Source organism: Anabrus simplex, chromosome 2 (assembly GCF_040414725.1).
Source record: "Anabrus simplex isolate iqAnaSimp1 chromosome 2, ASM4041472v1, whole genome shotgun sequence".
NCBI classification, from domain to species: domain Eukaryota; kingdom Metazoa; phylum Arthropoda; class Insecta; order Orthoptera; family Tettigoniidae; genus Anabrus; species Anabrus simplex.
The window spans coordinates 671,320,695-671,338,186 of NC_090266.1; the positions used below are offsets into that span (position 1 = coordinate 671,320,695).

At 39.3% G+C, this 17,492-nt stretch overlaps 1 protein-coding gene across 4 annotated transcripts in view; it reads right to left on the reverse strand.

The window, feature by feature from the left end:
• LOC136863022 (actin nucleation-promoting factor WASL) overlaps positions 1-17,492 on the reverse strand; it is a 227,098-nt gene that overhangs the window by 161,774 nt on the left and 47,832 nt on the right. For 3 of the 4 annotated variants that reach the window (XM_067139336.2, XM_067139333.2, XM_067139335.2), the window contains exon 2: positions 14,742-14,871. The exons of the other annotated variant lie outside the window; for it this stretch is intronic. In XM_067139336.2, coding sequence (XP_066995437.1) covers positions 14,742-14,840 — 99 coding nt within the window. In that variant the 5' untranslated portion in view covers positions 14,841-14,871. The remainder of the gene's footprint in view (positions 1-14,741; positions 14,872-17,492) is intronic. 4 annotated transcript variants of the gene reach the window in all.

Genomic DNA, 17,492 nt, shown 5'->3' on the forward strand with positions numbered 1-17,492 from the left:
TTTGAGCAGGCACGGCAAATGGCCTCCCTTCCTGGACAAGAGTTTCTGTTGTGATAATTAAGTCCACAGAAGTAGTATTTCTTTGTTGTTGCGGCGACAACCTCACCTGATATTTCACCACCCGCCGAACTACATTCACGTCATTCGCCGATTGAATGAGATGAACTAGAGAAACGATGCTCCTGGACAGTATTGACTAAAGCAGGTCCTTGGTACTGACTAGATTGTTCCAGTGCCGACTCTAAAGCCTTTGCTTTCATCGAAGCCTCCTCGAGAGTAAGATTAGGATTCTCCAATAACCTCTGACGAATGCTTGAGTCAAGAAGGCCGGCAATAAAAGCATCGCGAATACAATCGTCTCTGTTCACTTCTGCCGTCACAGCTTTAAAATTACAATCCTTGCTCAGAAGCTGTAAAGACTGTATATATATCGATACAGTTTCGCCAGATAGCTGCTTCCTAGTTGCCAATTTGTGTCCAGCAAATATCTCGTTCACGGGCTTGGAAAAAATACTAATCAAGATACTAATAGCGTCATTATAAGTTTTGGCTTCATTGATATATTCGTAAACGGTAGGTGAAACATGGTTGATCAATATGCGTAATTTGTCAGCGTCACTTACTTGATACGCCAAAATGAAGTTCTTGAACGTGCTGTACCAATGTTTCCATTCTTGTTGAGCGTTACTGGATTCTGGGTCAATGTTTAAACGTTCCGGACGAAGTAATTTTTCCATTCTCTTGCTTTCTTCTTAAGTTTAATAAATTGAAGTAAAGGAACATGTAATCACCTTTTAGAAGGTTTTATGAAACTTAAGACGACCAACTGCTGCATAAATAAATTCAGTGGCAACAGTAACATCTGACTAGAAAGTGTCAGAGAAAATATACAAATAAGGCAACTTTAAAACTAGATTAAGACATGTCAAAGAGATCACACAAATAAATTATATCACTTCCAAAAATCAGATGGCACTTCTCCTGTCTCATACATCTTAAACACTAAATGGAATAACGTCACCATGCTGGTTTCTCCTAAGGCAGTCAGTAATTCAGAGAGAATGTCATCAATTGCAGATGCCTTGTTCCTATTTAGGTCTCTCAAAGCTCTGTCAAATTCTGACCTCAAAATTGGGTCTTCCATTTCATCAGGATCAACAAACCTCTTCTTGTTCCAGAAACATATTATCTACGTCTTTACCTTGATACAACTGTTGGACATGTTGCTGCCATCTTTCTGCTTTGCCTTCTTTTCCTAGAAGTGGTTTCCCACCTGAGCTCTTAATATTCATACACCCAGTTTTCCTTTCTCCAAAGGTTTCCTTGATTTTCCTGTATGCGGCATCTACCCTTCCTAGGACCATACAACCTTGAACATCCTTGTACTTCTTAGCTACCCTGCACTTTCTATCCACTTCATTCCTTAATCGCCTGTATTCCTTTCTGCCCTCTTGAATTTTTGCATTCTTGTACTTTCCTCGTTCATCAATCAGGTCTAGTATCTGCTGTGTTATCCATTGATTCTTAGTTGACCTTTCCTTTCTTCCAAACATTTCTTCAGCAGCCCTAGGGACCTCATTCCTCACGACTGTCCATTCTTCTGCTGTTGTGTTTGTCTTCAGCCTTTTCACTTAGTTCTTATCACAATAACACGCAGTTACTTACAAATATCAGATGCCGCCCACCCTCATCGGAGGGTCTGCCTTACAAGGGCTGCACTCTGCTAGAAATAGCCACACAAAATTATTCTTATACTTAGTCCTTGTGCGTCGTGTTCCATGAAACAGTCCCTCACACTCTTTTCTTTCAACCTGTCTGGATCACTTCTCCTAGCATTCCTTCCTTTCTTCAATTTCAGATGGCATTTCATGACCAACAAGTTATGGTCGGACTCCACGCCTGCTCTTGGGAAAGTTTTCCAATCCAAAACCCCAAAACCTGGTTTCAGAATCTCTGCCTAATCATAACGAAGTCTATTTGATACCTTCCAGTGTCTCCAGGTCTTGTCCACGTATACAGGGGTTGTTTGCGGAGTTTGCACCAAGTATTACCAAGCTCTAAAATAACATCTGTGCAGAATTCAACTAGTTGGCTTCCTCTTTCATTCCTTTGTCCCAATCCGAATTCTCCTACTATGTTACCTTCACTTCCTTGGCCTACCACTGCATTCCAGTCTCCCATCAAATTTAGAGTCTCGTCACCTTTTACATACTGTATTAAATCTTCTACCTCTTCATATATCCTTTCAATTCCTTCATCATCCGCTGAACTAGTAAGCATACAGACCTGCACTATTGTGGTGGGCATTGGCTGTCTATCCTGACAACAACAAACCTTTCATTCACTATGCTGGTCATAATAGTTTACCTGCTGCCCTATTTTCTTATTCATTATTACACCAAATCCCGCATTTTCCGTTTGATTTTATGTTGATAATCCTGTAGTCACCTGACCAAAAATCCTGCTTGTCTTGAAAACATACTTCACTTATACCAACTACATCTAACTTTAGTCTATCCATCTCCCTTTTTAGATTCTCTAACTTATCACAACGATTCAAACTTCTGACATTCCACACACCGGCTCTCAGAATGTCAGTATCCATCTTCTCGATGAATGCCCCCTCTCATGTAGTCCCCACCCAGAGATCTGAATGGGGGTCTGTTTTACCTCAGAAATATTTTAACCGGGAGGAAGCCATCGTGAGTACATCTTTCATACAGAGAGAGCTGCATATCCACGGGAGTTAGTTACAGCTGCAGTTTCCCGTTTATTTCAGCCATGTAGCAGTGTCAACACACCTAAGCCATGTTGAGTATTATTACAAGGCCATATCAGTCAATCATCCAGACTGCTGCTCTTGCAACATCCGAAAGGCCGCTACCCACCTTTCGATGAACAATTCATTAGTTTGGTCTCTCAACAGATACCCATCTGTTATGGTTTCAGCTGCTGCTAGGCTATCTGCTTCATTGGGACACACAAGCCTCCCCACTGCAGCAGTCACATTGTTCACAGGGGAGGTGCTTTATGACAATGGTTTATTTACCATCCTTTCCACTTCCTCAAACATACAGTAACTCCACAAAATAATGTCCTCCTCCATGAGCTCAGTTGTTTGCGATATCACCGAACCAATTTTGTTTTAAGTTGAGAAGATTTCCAAAATATTCCCTTCACCTGTCCAACGATTCTCTGTGATCTATTACGAGTTCACTTGATTTACCCAAAACAATATTCATTTCCTTTTTTCCTTTCTTTCTAAGATTCTTTATTACTCTTCTGACCTAGCCTTTCTAGTTTATTAGCAAAATCTTCCCATGACGTCTTCTTGGATTCATTTCTAATGCACTTCTCTCTCTCTCTCTCTCTCTCTCTCTCTCTCTCTCTCTCTCTCTCTCTCTCTCTCTCTCTTTAGTTGTTTAAGCTGCTCTCACTTTATTATTCCACCAAGATGTTTGCCTTTTCTCCATCTTCACCCCACAGTTCTTCCTACATTCCCTTGCTGTTTCTACTACAGCATCCCTGTATGACACTCATTCTCTTTTCATATGCTGAACCTGCTTATTGTCAATTGTTGGGAATATTTCACTAATCATATCAATGCACTTCTGTCTAATATCCTCGTCTTGGAGATTTTCTACCGTATTCGTCTGCAGACACATTTCACTTTCTCTATCCCAGGCCTCGAAGTACTTAATACACATCAGATAGTGGTCAGTAACATCAAAAGAATCCCCAGAATACCCACATATTCTTAACAGATTTCCTGAATTCAAAGTTGATTTTGATATAGTCTTACGTATTCTAAATTGTTGTTAATTAATTATGACAATTTTATCTTAGAGTTCACTCGGTGGGTTATGCTCTTTTTTGTCTCCAATGGTGCTATCTCACCTTAACAAAAACTGTTGGAGCTTTAATATGAAGGTTGGCCAAGCTAAGGGTTTAGTTTTTAAAAATCTAATTTTATAATTATACTTTGTGGAAGAGTGTTTATTATGTTTTTCCTGGAAATACACCAAGACTACATGCTCTGCCAGGGTAACCGAACAATTGGAAGTTTGCTGTCAACGTAGGCTTCAGGTATCTAGGATCTCACCTACAGATTGATGGTGGGATACGTGATGAAGTGCGAAGTAGGATACAGGCAGCATGGATGAGATGGAGGGAAGTCACAGGCGTACTCTGCGACAGAAGGATGCCACTACATCTGAAGTCCAAAATATACCGCATGGTAGTACGCCCTGTTGCTTTATACAGTGTTGAATGTCCACCAGCTGACAAAGCTATAGAGTGCCAATTACACACCATGGAAATGCACATGCTCCGCTGATCGATGACATCACACTCCAGCATCATGTCAAACACGACACCATCCACCAGAAATGGGCATTGCACCCATCACTGAGAAGGCACTGGAAAAACGTCTCCAATGGTATGGTCATGTCCTGTGTACTGCACCTAGAACAGTGGCCAATTTCACCCACACCTTTGAAATTAATGGGTAACGACCACGAGGATGTTCAAAGCAGCGTTGGCATGACACAGTGAATGCAGATATGAAGACTCGGGACTTAAGACAACACGATGCCCAAGACTGTGCAAAATGGCGAGCCAAGATTAGAACAGCGGACCCTGCACCAGTGGGAAAACACTAGGAAGGAGAAGATGACGATTCATAATATTGTTATTTAACCATGTAATTTATGAAAACTGAGAATGTTCCTACACTAGTATACCTGAGGACAAAACACGACTGCCTTACTTCCTAGAAGCGAGCTGGAAGACTTCAGTCAATCACACCCTGCACCCTGCTGAGTTAACGAGTTCTAAGAGATCCTTGTTTTATTATGGAGAAGTTGCCAAACCACTTTCTTCCACACTCTCTTTAGTCTTTACCCTTTCTTCATGTAGAGTGCAGTAGACGATTTGGCAACTCTAGCTGCAGTAGACATAGTAAATCCTGTAAGCCGCTAATAGACACCGGGCTGCCACTGGAGAGTAGTGGTGCGAGGCGAGGTCGCCATGTTTTGTCCCCAAGTATAGAAGTTGTTGCTGATATGCTTTAATAGCTCAGTAGGTCTCAGGGATTAATATTTAACTATAGCCTGTACCTACAATAAAGATGATTCTTTTTGTTGTTCTTCTAGTAGCAGTTACAAATACATTCTCCAAGTATAAGGTTATACAATGCTAAACTTGGGAGGGTAGGGTCACCAGATCCATAAAAGACTATCTTAACCAACTTTAATAATAATAATAATAATAATAATAATAATAATAATAATAATAATAATAATAATAATAATAAATTGTACCGGGCGGTACACCTCCATGCTGCTAATTCAAACCTTGCGCCAGTTGAAACCCCCCCCCCCCCTACTGGAAGAAGTCTGAACTTTGTCTTATGTGTTAATTTTCAAGTTATCCTGAAGATGTCGCTACTTGGAGATTTTGAAGTTTCTGAACTGTGTTGTTTTCGACGTATTTTTGTTTTGCTTGTAGTAAGAAGTGTGAACATTCTCTTCTAGAGGACACTACTGAAGAACTACAACGGCGCACCCTAGTGCGAAGTGAAAAAACTGTTTTTTTTTGGAGAAAATTTAATTTCAAAAGTTTGTTCTTTGCTAAATTTCTTTCAGTCATTGTTTAAGTTGGCAATATTAACCCTTTCTTTCCCCTTGTTTTGAATTTAGCCAATCCCGAATTTCTTTAATTAATTTTCCACCAATAATGTGTTTCTTCTTCATCTTGTGTAGGGGTTTTCTTTATCCACCAATAAAATGATTGTGGGCGGGTGTTTTCCTTCCTGAAACGCCTCGAACTTTCTGCGAGAGTATATAAACTGCTGATTTTAGGGTCTCTGCGCCACTTCAGTACTGTCTTTCAGTGTGTAAAGTACATAGCAGGGGGCGGGTAGCGCCTCTTTCTTCGGGCAGCAGTTCAACAACAGGTAATGGCCGTATAATAACTTCTTTTCTTGCTAGCTCAGCAGTTTAACTCTCGGGGTGGGTCCGAAGCTTTTCTACCATGTAACTTTCCCTAAAATGTAAAGAATCTTTGTATTTATTCTATCTTTTAAGCTTCATATTGGGATAGAGAGTGCTTAACCCTCTCGAGCTCCCTCTCATATTGCATTGAGGTGAACTTATTTTCACAACCGTTTCTTCCTTAACGTAATGTAAATTGTTTCCTTCTAAAAGTCACCTCTTTAGTATGGGATTAGCCCTTGCATTAACGGCCTAGTGCCAAGTAGGTTTTAAACAAAGTGTATTAGGAGCACAAGTTCGCCTCCTCTCAAACTGGTATTTTAGAGGCCAGGTAATTAAATTTTCTCACTTAATAGGCCTCAGTAGGTTGGGTATCTTTACCCCTGTGTTTATGTCCTTAGAGGACAACTTGAAGGTGGAGTTTGGTGTGGCCTTTGATAGGCTTAACCTTTGAGAGCAGATCGCTCTTTTGAAGTTTGTTTCTGCGCGCCTCGAGGAGGCTTTATGATGTAATGGGGAGCAAGTGCTCCTGGGCTTGATTGGGCGTCTTCTGCCCCTTTGTTGAATTCTGTATATCGTAAAGTTGGGCTAATTGCTCAAGAATTGTGTGTCTGGCTCTTGGAGCACCAAATCCTGTAATTGTACATTCTCGATTAGTGGTTTTGCTACTCTGTACCTGCCATTATTGTTATTTCTTGTTTTTTTGCTAAGAAAATATAACCTTGTTAAATTTTAAATTCACTTTAATTTCGTAGCCTGAGACCTGTTCACCCCCCGCACCTTCTTTCACCTCTAACTACCACGGAAAACTCCGTAACAATAATAATAATAATAATAATAATGTTATTTGTTTTACGCCCCACTAACTACTCTTTTACGGTTTTCGGAGATGCCGAGGTGCTGGAATTTAGTCCCGCAGGAGTTCTTTTACGTGCCAGTAAATCTACCGACACGAGGCTGACGTATCTGAGCACCTTCAAATACCACCGGACTGAGCCAGGATCGAACCTGCCAAGTTGGGGTCAGAAGGCCAGCGCCTTAACCGTCTGAGCCACTCAGCCCGGCTTAACCAACTTTGGATTCAGGAAATCTGTTATGAATATGCAGGTTTTATGGGGATTTTTTGATGATACAGACCACTATCCGATCTGTAATGGACTAAGTACCTCTAGGCCTAGGATAGAGAATGTGAAATCTGTCTGCAGATGAATAAGAGTACAAAACCTCAAGGATGAGGAAGTTATACAGAAGTACATAGATATGATTAGCAAAAGGTTCAAAAAAATGGACAGTAAAGAGGTTCAGGATATAGAAAGAGAATGGGTGGCATACAGGGATGCTGTAGTAGAAACAGCAAGGGAATGCCTAGGAACAACTGTGTGCAAAGATGGGAAAAAGCGAACATCTTGGTGGAATGATGAAGTGAGAGCAGCTTGTAAATGTAGAAAGAAGACGTATCAGAAATGGCTCCAAACAAGGACTGATGCAGACAGAAAGAAAGAAAGAAATAGAGCAAAACAAACAATTGTTGAATCCAACAGAAGTCATAGGGAGAATTTGGTAATAACCTGGAAAGGCTAAGTGAAGCGGCAGGGAAACCTTTCTGGACAGTAATAAGGAATCTTAGGAAGGGAGAGATAAAGGAAATTAATTGCGTATTGGGTCATTCAGATGAACTCATAATAGATCTCAGGGAATCGTTAGACAGGTGGAGGGAATATTTTGAAAATCTTCTCAACATAAAAGGAAATCTTCCTGGTGACGTCAAGAATAACCGAGCTCATGGGGAGGAGGACAATGATGGCAAAATTAGAACCAATGAAGCGGAAAGGATGGTAAATAAACTCCATTATCATAAAGCAGCAGGAATAGTTTAAAATAGGCCTGAAATGATAAAATATTGTGGAAAGGCAGGGATGAAATGGCTTCATAGACTAATAAGATTAGCAAGGAGTGTTAGTAAGATAACTTCTCTTGCGGTGCCGGTATTTGAATCCAGCGTGCAACGCGGCTTGTATCCAGTTCTCACCAGCAGAGCTGGCCAGGCGACCAACTCACACTCCACGTTACAGCTCGAGACCCTATACAAGCGAGTGGGCCGAGAGAGAAAGCGGTCAGTGGTCCAAAGGCTAGTTATACCTTACTTCAGAAGTGCAGAGGATGCTCTGTATAAGCAGCTTACTGAACAGGTGGACTGAAGCTAGCTCGTGAGGTCTCTACCTTTAGACTCGCTGACATCTCTCCAAACTTTACATTCTCAAATCTTCAGCTCTTGAACGAGCACTTCAACTTTGCAAGTCAGTTGCTATGCAACATTTCTCCCTCAGTGAGTCTTCATTTAGTTTGTGTACTGGCAACGAATAGATATTGTATATATCTCATCTGTTATGGTAATCTGTTTGTGTCAAAACTGTACGTTCCATGAACATACATTTTCTTCAGCAGAGGCTGGACTTTGAGCTTAATGTGCAAGTGGCACATATTTTGCAATACTGTATCATTGCAATTCTCCTTTAATAAAATTTTGTTTCATGTGTGTGAAATAACTCTCTTAATACACAACACCTTCTGATTGCAAGTAATAAATCTCATTGTAGACCGTATTGGACATCAGATTATGAACATTAAAATAAGAATAATAGTTAACACCACCTTTCAAATACCTATCTTTCCTTATATTTAGGATATAAACATTACAACAGGAGTTGTAAGATGGGATATGTTTCGCTTAACTGTCGTAAGAATCATCAGCCAAAATAAATCTTAGCCTAAAGTTAGGTCAGGGCCTCAAATCTAGTGTCCTTAAAATATACGGCACCCTAAGAATCAACATTTACATTTAGAAAATCAAATAGGCTTAAAACCAGTGTGAAAAAAACATAGAATGTTACAACATGGCTAAGAGAAAAACACACAATCGTGTTGAAACAGAGGTTAAAAACAGTAAGTACAATACAGAGCTGGTAGTGAAATAATTAAAATCATTAGGATATCATTGCTACCAGTCAGTCAGTGTGTTCAAACATAAAAACAAGAGTGAAGATATATAAGAGTGTTCATCATAGCTAAGTGAAAAAAACTCTTAATCGTGTTGCCAGAGGTTAAAAACATAAGGTACAACGAAGAACTGGCAGTGTAATAATCAACCTCATTGCTACTAGTCAGTTATTAAGAATGTTCATACGTAACAAAAAAAATTATTATATTCTTTTGAATGAAGAAATAATTAAATCCCTCTCTTGTATGGATACGTGAGTCGGGCAAGAGAAATCACATATTGTAGCAGACATCGAGTAGTAACACTTCAAGCAGGATTGATCACGTCTGAAGCCGCTTATGAGGTAGAGGCCAATATCCACTTCATCCAAAAACAGTGGTTACAGCCGAATAACAGGTGTCTTCATTTTTACTGGGAGTTCAAGACTAAAACGGAATAAGATGCAAAGTGCGTTAACTGAAGTCTAAAAATGGAAAAAGGAAAAAGATGCACTCGGGCCTTGAAAATAGGGTATTCAAAATGAGAGTCTAAAGATCGCTTACCTTTTATGTTGGATGAACGTTGACTGGAAACATTAGCCGTTCGAGGGGGTCTGTTAAACGTATGCCCGTTGCTGCGTGTGTTGTATCTGTGTGCTTGCTTAGGCGGAGAGTAAGGTGGGACGGGAGGGGTAGGCGCAACAATGAGAGTGCAGGAAGCTGGCGGCGGAGTTGTATTATGGGAAGGGGGTACGGTGGAATCTCTTATGACGACCGGAGGGGTATTTAAAGGTTTATAATTGAAGATTTTTGTGAAATTATTATGATTTATATTAAAATTAGTGAGTAACTTGGGGACTTGTTCAATTAATGGGCTGTTGTTCTCAGGGACATCATTCAAATTATTATTATTATTATTATTATTAAAATGTTGATCCAAGAAAATGTACGTATTTTCCAATCCAGTCATTAAGCTGCTTTTATTTACATATTTTATAATGTGGAGGTCCTGATTAATTGTAGAATAATTGTGGCCGGAATCCCCCATGTGGTTGCTCGTGGCAGAGTATTTTTTTATGCTTTAAGGCATTATAATATTCCAAGTATCTAGTTCTAAAACTGCGGCCAGTTTGTCCGATATAAGAAAATTCACACTGGGGGCATTTGAGTCTGTAAATACCAGAGTTCATAAATTTGTCCTGAGAAAGTATTTACCAAGTGGGAATTAAAAGAATATATTCCGATTAGTGTTGAGAGTTCGGTAGGCGATTCTGATATTATGCTTTTTAAATGGGTTAGTAATGCTGTGTATGGCGGGGTTACTGAAGGTGAAGGTGGCAATGTTTATTCTTTTGGGCTTATCTGGAATTAAATTTGTAGATTTTTTTGATATTATTTTACCAATAATCTTATTGATCAGGTTAGGTTTATAGCAGTTAACTTTTGCAAGTTCTTTTATGTATTCAAACTCTTTTCCGGTTAGAAGGGGATAGTGGAACATTTAATGCTCGATGAACTAAATTGTAGAAAGTTGCTTGTTTATGAGATTGAGGGTGTAAAGACTCATTCTTTATTGTCAAAGGAGCAGCGGGAGGGCTTTCTGTAAATTTGGAAAATAAAATTATCACTGGCTCTGGTCGAGGTTAAGTCCACTAAGTTTAAAGACTTGTTGATTTCATCTTCCTTAGTGAACCTGATATTGTGGTCAAGGTCATTAAGTGTCTTTAAAATGTTATCACTATTATTGTGATGTGTGTCGATGATGGCAAATGTGTCATCGACGTATCTTAGCCAAAGCTGTAGACCATTGATTTTATTGATTATCTTGTTAGTCTCAAGGTGATCCATAAAAATGTTAGCATGGATTCCAGATATCGGATCACCCATCCCTAGCCCCTTCTGTTGGTAAATTTTGTTACTGAATGTAAAGAAGTTATTGTTTACTACAAAATTTAGCAAGTTGATCAGTTCATCTGTTTCACATTTGCTTATAGTGTTATGTTTCAAAAGGTTAGTTTCTATTAATCTAATGGTTTCATTAACTGGTATACTAGTATACATATTGGTGACATCATATGAAACCATGACATGATTGTCATGTAACTTAAATTTAGAAAGTTTATTACAAAAATCAATTGGATTTTTGACATAGGCTTCATTATTGAACTTATAATGGCTATTTAAAAAATGGTGTAAAAATTTCGAAAACCTTGTAGGTGGGACTATTTTGACAGTTTATAATAGGGTGCATTGGCAGCTCTTTTTTATGTATTTTAGGTAAGGCTTTAGCAGTAGGTAATGTGGGATTCATAATGGTGAGTTTTTGTTGTTCATGCTCTTGAAAGAGAAAAGATGAATTTTTCAGCAAGTTCTTTAAACCACGCTGGATCTTTAAAGTGGGATCCTTGTCAATTAGTTTGTAGTTCAATCTTCAATTATAAACCTTTAAATATCCCTCCGGTCATCATAACAGATTCCACCTTGCCCCCTTCTCATAATAAAACTCCGCCGCCAGCTTCCAGTACTCTCACTGTTGCGCCTACCCCTCCCGTCCCAACTTACTCTCCGCCTAAGCAAGCACACAGATACAACACACACAGCAACAGGCATACGTTTAACAGACCCCCTTGAACGGCTAATGTCTCCAGTCAACACTCATCCAACATATAAGGTAAGCGATCTTAGACTCTCATTTTGAACACCCTATTTTCAAGGTCCGAGTACATCTTTTACCTTTTTCCATTTTCAGACTTCAGTTCACGCACTTTGCATCTTATTCCGTTTTAGTCTTGAACTCCCAGTAAAAATGAAGACACCTGTTATTCAGCTTTAACCACTGTTTTTGGATGAAGTGGATATTGGCCTCTACCTCATAAGCGGCTTCAGACGTGATCAATCCTGCTTGAAGTGTTACTACTCGATGTCTGCTACAATATGTGATTTCTCTTGCCCGACTCACGTATCCATACAAGAGAGGGATTTAATTATTTCTTCATTCAAAAGAATATAATAATTTTTTTTGTTACGTATGAACATTCTTAATAACTGACTAGTAGCAATGAGGTTGATTATTACACTGCCAGTTCTTCGTTGTACCTTATGTTTTTAACCTCTGGCAACACGATTAAGAGTTTTTTTCACTTAGCTATGATGAACACTCTTATATATCTTCACTCTTGTTTTTATGTTTGAACACACTGACTGACTGGTAGCAATGATATCCTAATGATTTTAATTATTTCACTACCAGCTCTGTATTGTACTTACTGTTTTTAACCTCTGTTTCAACACGATTGCGTGTTTTTCTCTTAGCCATGTTGTAACATTCTATGTTTTTTTCACACTAGTTGTAAGCCTATTTGATTTTCTAAATGTAAATGTTGATTCTTAGGGTGCCGTATATTTTAAGGACACTAGATCTGGGGCCCTGACCTAACTTTAGGCTAAGATTTATTTTGGCTGATGATGCTTATGACAGTTAAGCGAAACATGTCCCATCTTACAACGCCTGTTGTAATGTTTATATCCTAAATATAAGGAAAGATAGGTATTGGAAAGGTGGTGTTAACTATTATTCTTATTTTAATGTTCATAACCTTCTGATTGTACAAAAAGAGTAATTTTCACCCATCTATAAGCATGGGAACATAAAGTATTGCAACAACTATCGAGGTATCCCACTGATCAGTATAACAGGCAAAGCGTTCACTGGCATCTTGGAAAATTCTATAAGAGGAACAGACAGTTATATTTATGTTTTGTACGCCTGGAGAAAGCATATGCCAGAGTACCAAGGGAAAATATGTTTGCCGTACTGTACTGTGGGATTAAGGGCAGATGATTAAAATCAATAAAAGGCATTTATATTGACAATTGGGCTGAAGTGAGAATCAATGGTAGAATGAGTTCTTGGTTCAAGTTACTTACAGGGGTTAAACTAGGCTATTATCTTTCAACTTTGTTGTTCATAGTTTTCATGGATCATCCGCTGAAAGGTATAAAGTGGCAGGGAGGGATGCAGCAAGGTGGAAATGTAGTAAGCAGTCTGGCTTATGCTGACAACTTGCTCTTAATGGTTGATTGTGCTGTAAGCCTGTAGTCTAATATCTTGGAACTTGGAAATAGGTGCAATGAGTATGGTAGGAGAATTAGCCTTTCCAAGACTAAACTGATGTCAATAGGTAAGAAATCATAGAGAATTCAACGTCAGATTGGGGATACAAAGCTGGAACAGATAATTTCAAGTATTTAGGATGTGTTTTCTTCCAGGATGGTAGTATAGTAAGTGAGATTGAATCAAGTTACAGCAAAGCTAATGCAGTGAGCTTGCAGTTGTGATCAACAGTATTTTGTATGAAGGAAGTCAGCTCCCGGAAGACACTATCTTTACATCGGTCTGTTTTCTGACCAACTTTGCTTTACGGGAGTGAAATCTGGGTAGACTCAGGATATCTTGTTCATAAGTCAGACGTATCAGACATGAAAGTAGCAAGAATGACCGCTGGTACAAACATGTGGGAACAGTGGTAGGTGGGTACTCGGAATGAGGAGATAAAGGCTCAGTTAGGAATGAACTCGATGGATGAAGGTGTACGCATAAACTGGCTTCAGTGTTGGGGTAATGTGAGGCGACTGGTGGAGGATAGGTTTCCTAGGAGAATAACGAACTCTGTTATGGATGGTAAGAAAACTAGGAGGAGACCAAGACGACGATGGTTAGACTCAGTTTCTAATGATTTAAAGATAAGAGGTATAGAACTAAACGATGCCACAGAGCTGGTTACAAATAAAGGGTTGGGCCAGTATTTAGTAAATTCAGAGAAGCTTGCAGCCTAACGCTGAACGGCATAACTGTCTATAATGTATGTTATAATTTCTTCTTACAGTTACGTCACACCGGCACAGATAGGTCTTATGGCGACGATGTGATAGGAAAGGCCTAGGAGTGGGAAGGAAGCGGCCGTGGCCTTAATAAAGTTACAGCCCCAGCATTTGCCTGGTGTGAAAATAGGAAACCACGGAAAACCATCTTAAGGGTTGCTGACAGTCAGGTTCGAACCCACTATCCACCGGATGCAAGCTCACAGCTGCGCGGCCCTAACCGCTCAGCTGTTATACTTTCGTATTGTTTGTTAGTGCATTGGCTTAGTCAAATTGTTGAATGTTATATTATGCATGGTATTCTATACCCTAATTTTATGTTTCCCTCTGTACCATCCTCGGACACCTCTGTTGAATTGGGCCCTTCCTATCTTTAACATGATTATTTTGGCCGCTCCGAGTAACATTTCCAATGTGCATACCGCTCTGAGATATCTGAGTCGTCTTTCTGAAGTTTATTTACTCCAGCTTTTTCATAAGGCCCATTTCCAGCCAATGTGTGTTTGGAATTGTGAGTCTGTGAAACTTCATTAGGTTTATTACCATAAAACATAGCATATTCTTAAATTTGCCCTATTCCAGTGACATGTTGCAGTATTAAAGTAATATATTCACCACAAATGACATAAGCAATTATTTCTTTTACATTTTATTGTTACTGCCAGTAACAATGGTAACAAACATGCCACGCCCTTGTTAGAACTTGTATAAGAACTGTATTTTCATAGAGAGTATTCTTTACCAATGTGCCTGGCATGGATAATAAAGAGTTTTAAACTATAAAATACAAAGATCTCAGAATAATGCAAATTTAATGTGACATTCATCATATATATTTATAAATAAATATATAAATAAATAAAATACTAAATCATGAACCATGTCTGTTACCTGACATCTGTGACCTAACAAGCGTGTAACGAGTTCTGTCTCTTCTCGAGCCAACAAATGAGAAATGCGTTGCTCTGATGACATGTAGCCAGACCGCATTGAAACAACTCGTATAGAATGATTAAATAACCTATAACAGAAAGAAAAAATTTGTTAAGCAGGAAGCCTTTCTTTTTCAGTGTCAACTCAGTGAATACAACTTTACAGTCTTACAGTCTGTCGAAAACATTAAATATACCTGTGAAAAAAATTGTTCATTTTTTTTACTGCAAGGGTCATAAATTGCTGCATAAAAACAAAACTTCTTAATTTTCTTGTAACTTCTCTACTTGAGTCATCAAAAGTATACGAAAAAAACATCACAAATATTCACTTTTTCTCATCCTTTAAATTTTACAATTTTTTTCCTGTTTATATTTTTTTACATACAACAATAGAATGTTTTGTCATCTATTTCATTCCATATCAAAAGTTTAGACCTCTTTATCTTCTACTCTTCATACCTTTCCAAACATACGAAACCAAACCTCACGGCGCAACAGCCCTGAAGGGCCATGGCCTAACAGTCTACCGCTGCTCAGTTCGAAGGCCTGCAGATTACGAGGTGTTGTGTGGTTGGTGTGTCAAATCCTCTCAGCAGTTATTCTTGGCTTTCTAGATTGAGTCCACTATCTCACCATCAGATAGCTTTTCAACTGTAATCAGGTAGGCTGAGTGGACCTCATACGAGTCCCTAGATCCAGCCAAGAATCCCTGACCTGGCTGGAAATCGAACCCGGGGCCCCTGGGTACAGGGCAGGCACGCTACCCCTACACTGAAGGGCTAACTTTCAACCATACATATCCACCCAATATCATTACTCTAAACCCTTTGCACACTTACACTCAATCTGCCTCTTAGGGCTATCAATACGCAGTTCACTGCAGGTCAGACAGTGGTTGGTACAATTGAAAAATTCTTTAAGTCTACACATACCTTGCAGCGTTCTTAAGGTGAAAGTTTTCAGTGCACAGCAATGTCCCTCTACTTCATACTGAAGTCACCCATTAGCATTATACCTTAACTGTTGACCAATATCATACATCATTCAATGTTTCAAAATAAGTCTACCGAGTTGTTTAAAACACAATTTTGATGTTTCACTACACACAGATTCTCCAGGAGTTTTCCCTACAACACCCAAAGGGCCAGGAATTTCTTCTCTCCTTGAAATGTTTTTTCGAAGAATGTTTTTGCAAACTACTTTATTTCACAAGAACCACAACATAATTTAACCACTTCAAAAGCAAACAAGAAACTAAAGTACACCTTATTTTTAATCACTTGGTGGCCAATATATTCCCACTTCTCCCCATTTGGGAAAAACCCGGGACACTTTAGGCCTTTTATTTTCATGTACTGTAGAGCTACACATTGAAAGTTAGGTAAAAATCGTAGCCCCATAACGAATATTTCTTAGATGTCACTACATTTATTTTCAAAATTCTGATTCCATACACACTGTTTCGCATAACATACCACATAAATACTTCCAATTTAAAAACACATTTGGAAAATAATGTTAGATATTAAAACATTTTTTTGGAAAATATAGTTCAGGAAAGAGCATTTTCAGGTGTGTTAAAAGAATATGCTTGTTGTTAAAAAGGAGCCTAACATCTACCTAGGTCACTGGCCTGTTAAGAGTATCCTGAATAAAATTCATGAAATAATCACTGGGGTAAAAACGCATCAAGGAAAAATCGAATACAAAACATAGTGCTCATAAAGCCACAATGCTACTGCATGAGCCACCCAACTGTTATGAATACATCAGAGCATTTTATATCGAGACTGGCTGGCCAGTGTGCCAGAATATTTCACCTTGAGGGTACAATACCACCCCACAATGCCTGCTCCCAAAGTCAACTTCCCAGGTGGTGCCTTCCCTTGTCAAATGAATATCTGCAAAAGCAGGGAGCTGGTCTTATCTTCACATCACAATCCCATCAAGCTTTAACCCGTATACTGGGGAGCGCGACTTAAGTCGCTCGAGGAAATAACCAGCCAGGTGGGGAGAGCGACTTCAGTCGTACGCTGCTATTTTATTTTTTTCCTCGGCTCTCAGCTTAACCAGAGTTATGAAATTCAGTCCTCGTTATCTGCATGCCCCTGTCATCAAGTGGTATTTTTAGTAAGTACTTCCGCTTAACAGAAACAGATCAGAGAGAGCTGTATGTCATTCAACATAATTCGCTTCCGTGCAAAAGCGCGCTATGTGTTCGCCTCGCATGGGAACTAGGCTAATCAGCTGCGTCCTTGCTATGTGCTTACTCGAATGCTTTAGTGTTTTATGAGACTGGGAACTATATAGTATATCAGTGTGAAAAGGAGTACTGTAATTTCGGGGAGGAGTGAATTTGAACTTATAGGTGCGTTGCACTTCTGTTATTTCATGAGAGTACTTTTCAGTCATAATTATGTCTTCTAAACGACATCGAGTTGAAGAATTACGTGATGACAGCTTGCGCTCACTTGTACATGAAATGTTGGAGTTTAGCGACGAGGACAATGACTTCAGTGACTTCCATTCAGATAGTGAAGATAATTCGTTCTCTGGAGAAGGAGGCATATGTGGTTCAGGAGAGCATTCTGGTGCTATCACTGCGAATGGTCGCGGGTTCGAAAGTAACACCTCGGGTGACGACAGTGACGATGGAGAGATACAGGCAGATTCAAACTGCAGTGATATGTCAGGGCCCATTACGTAG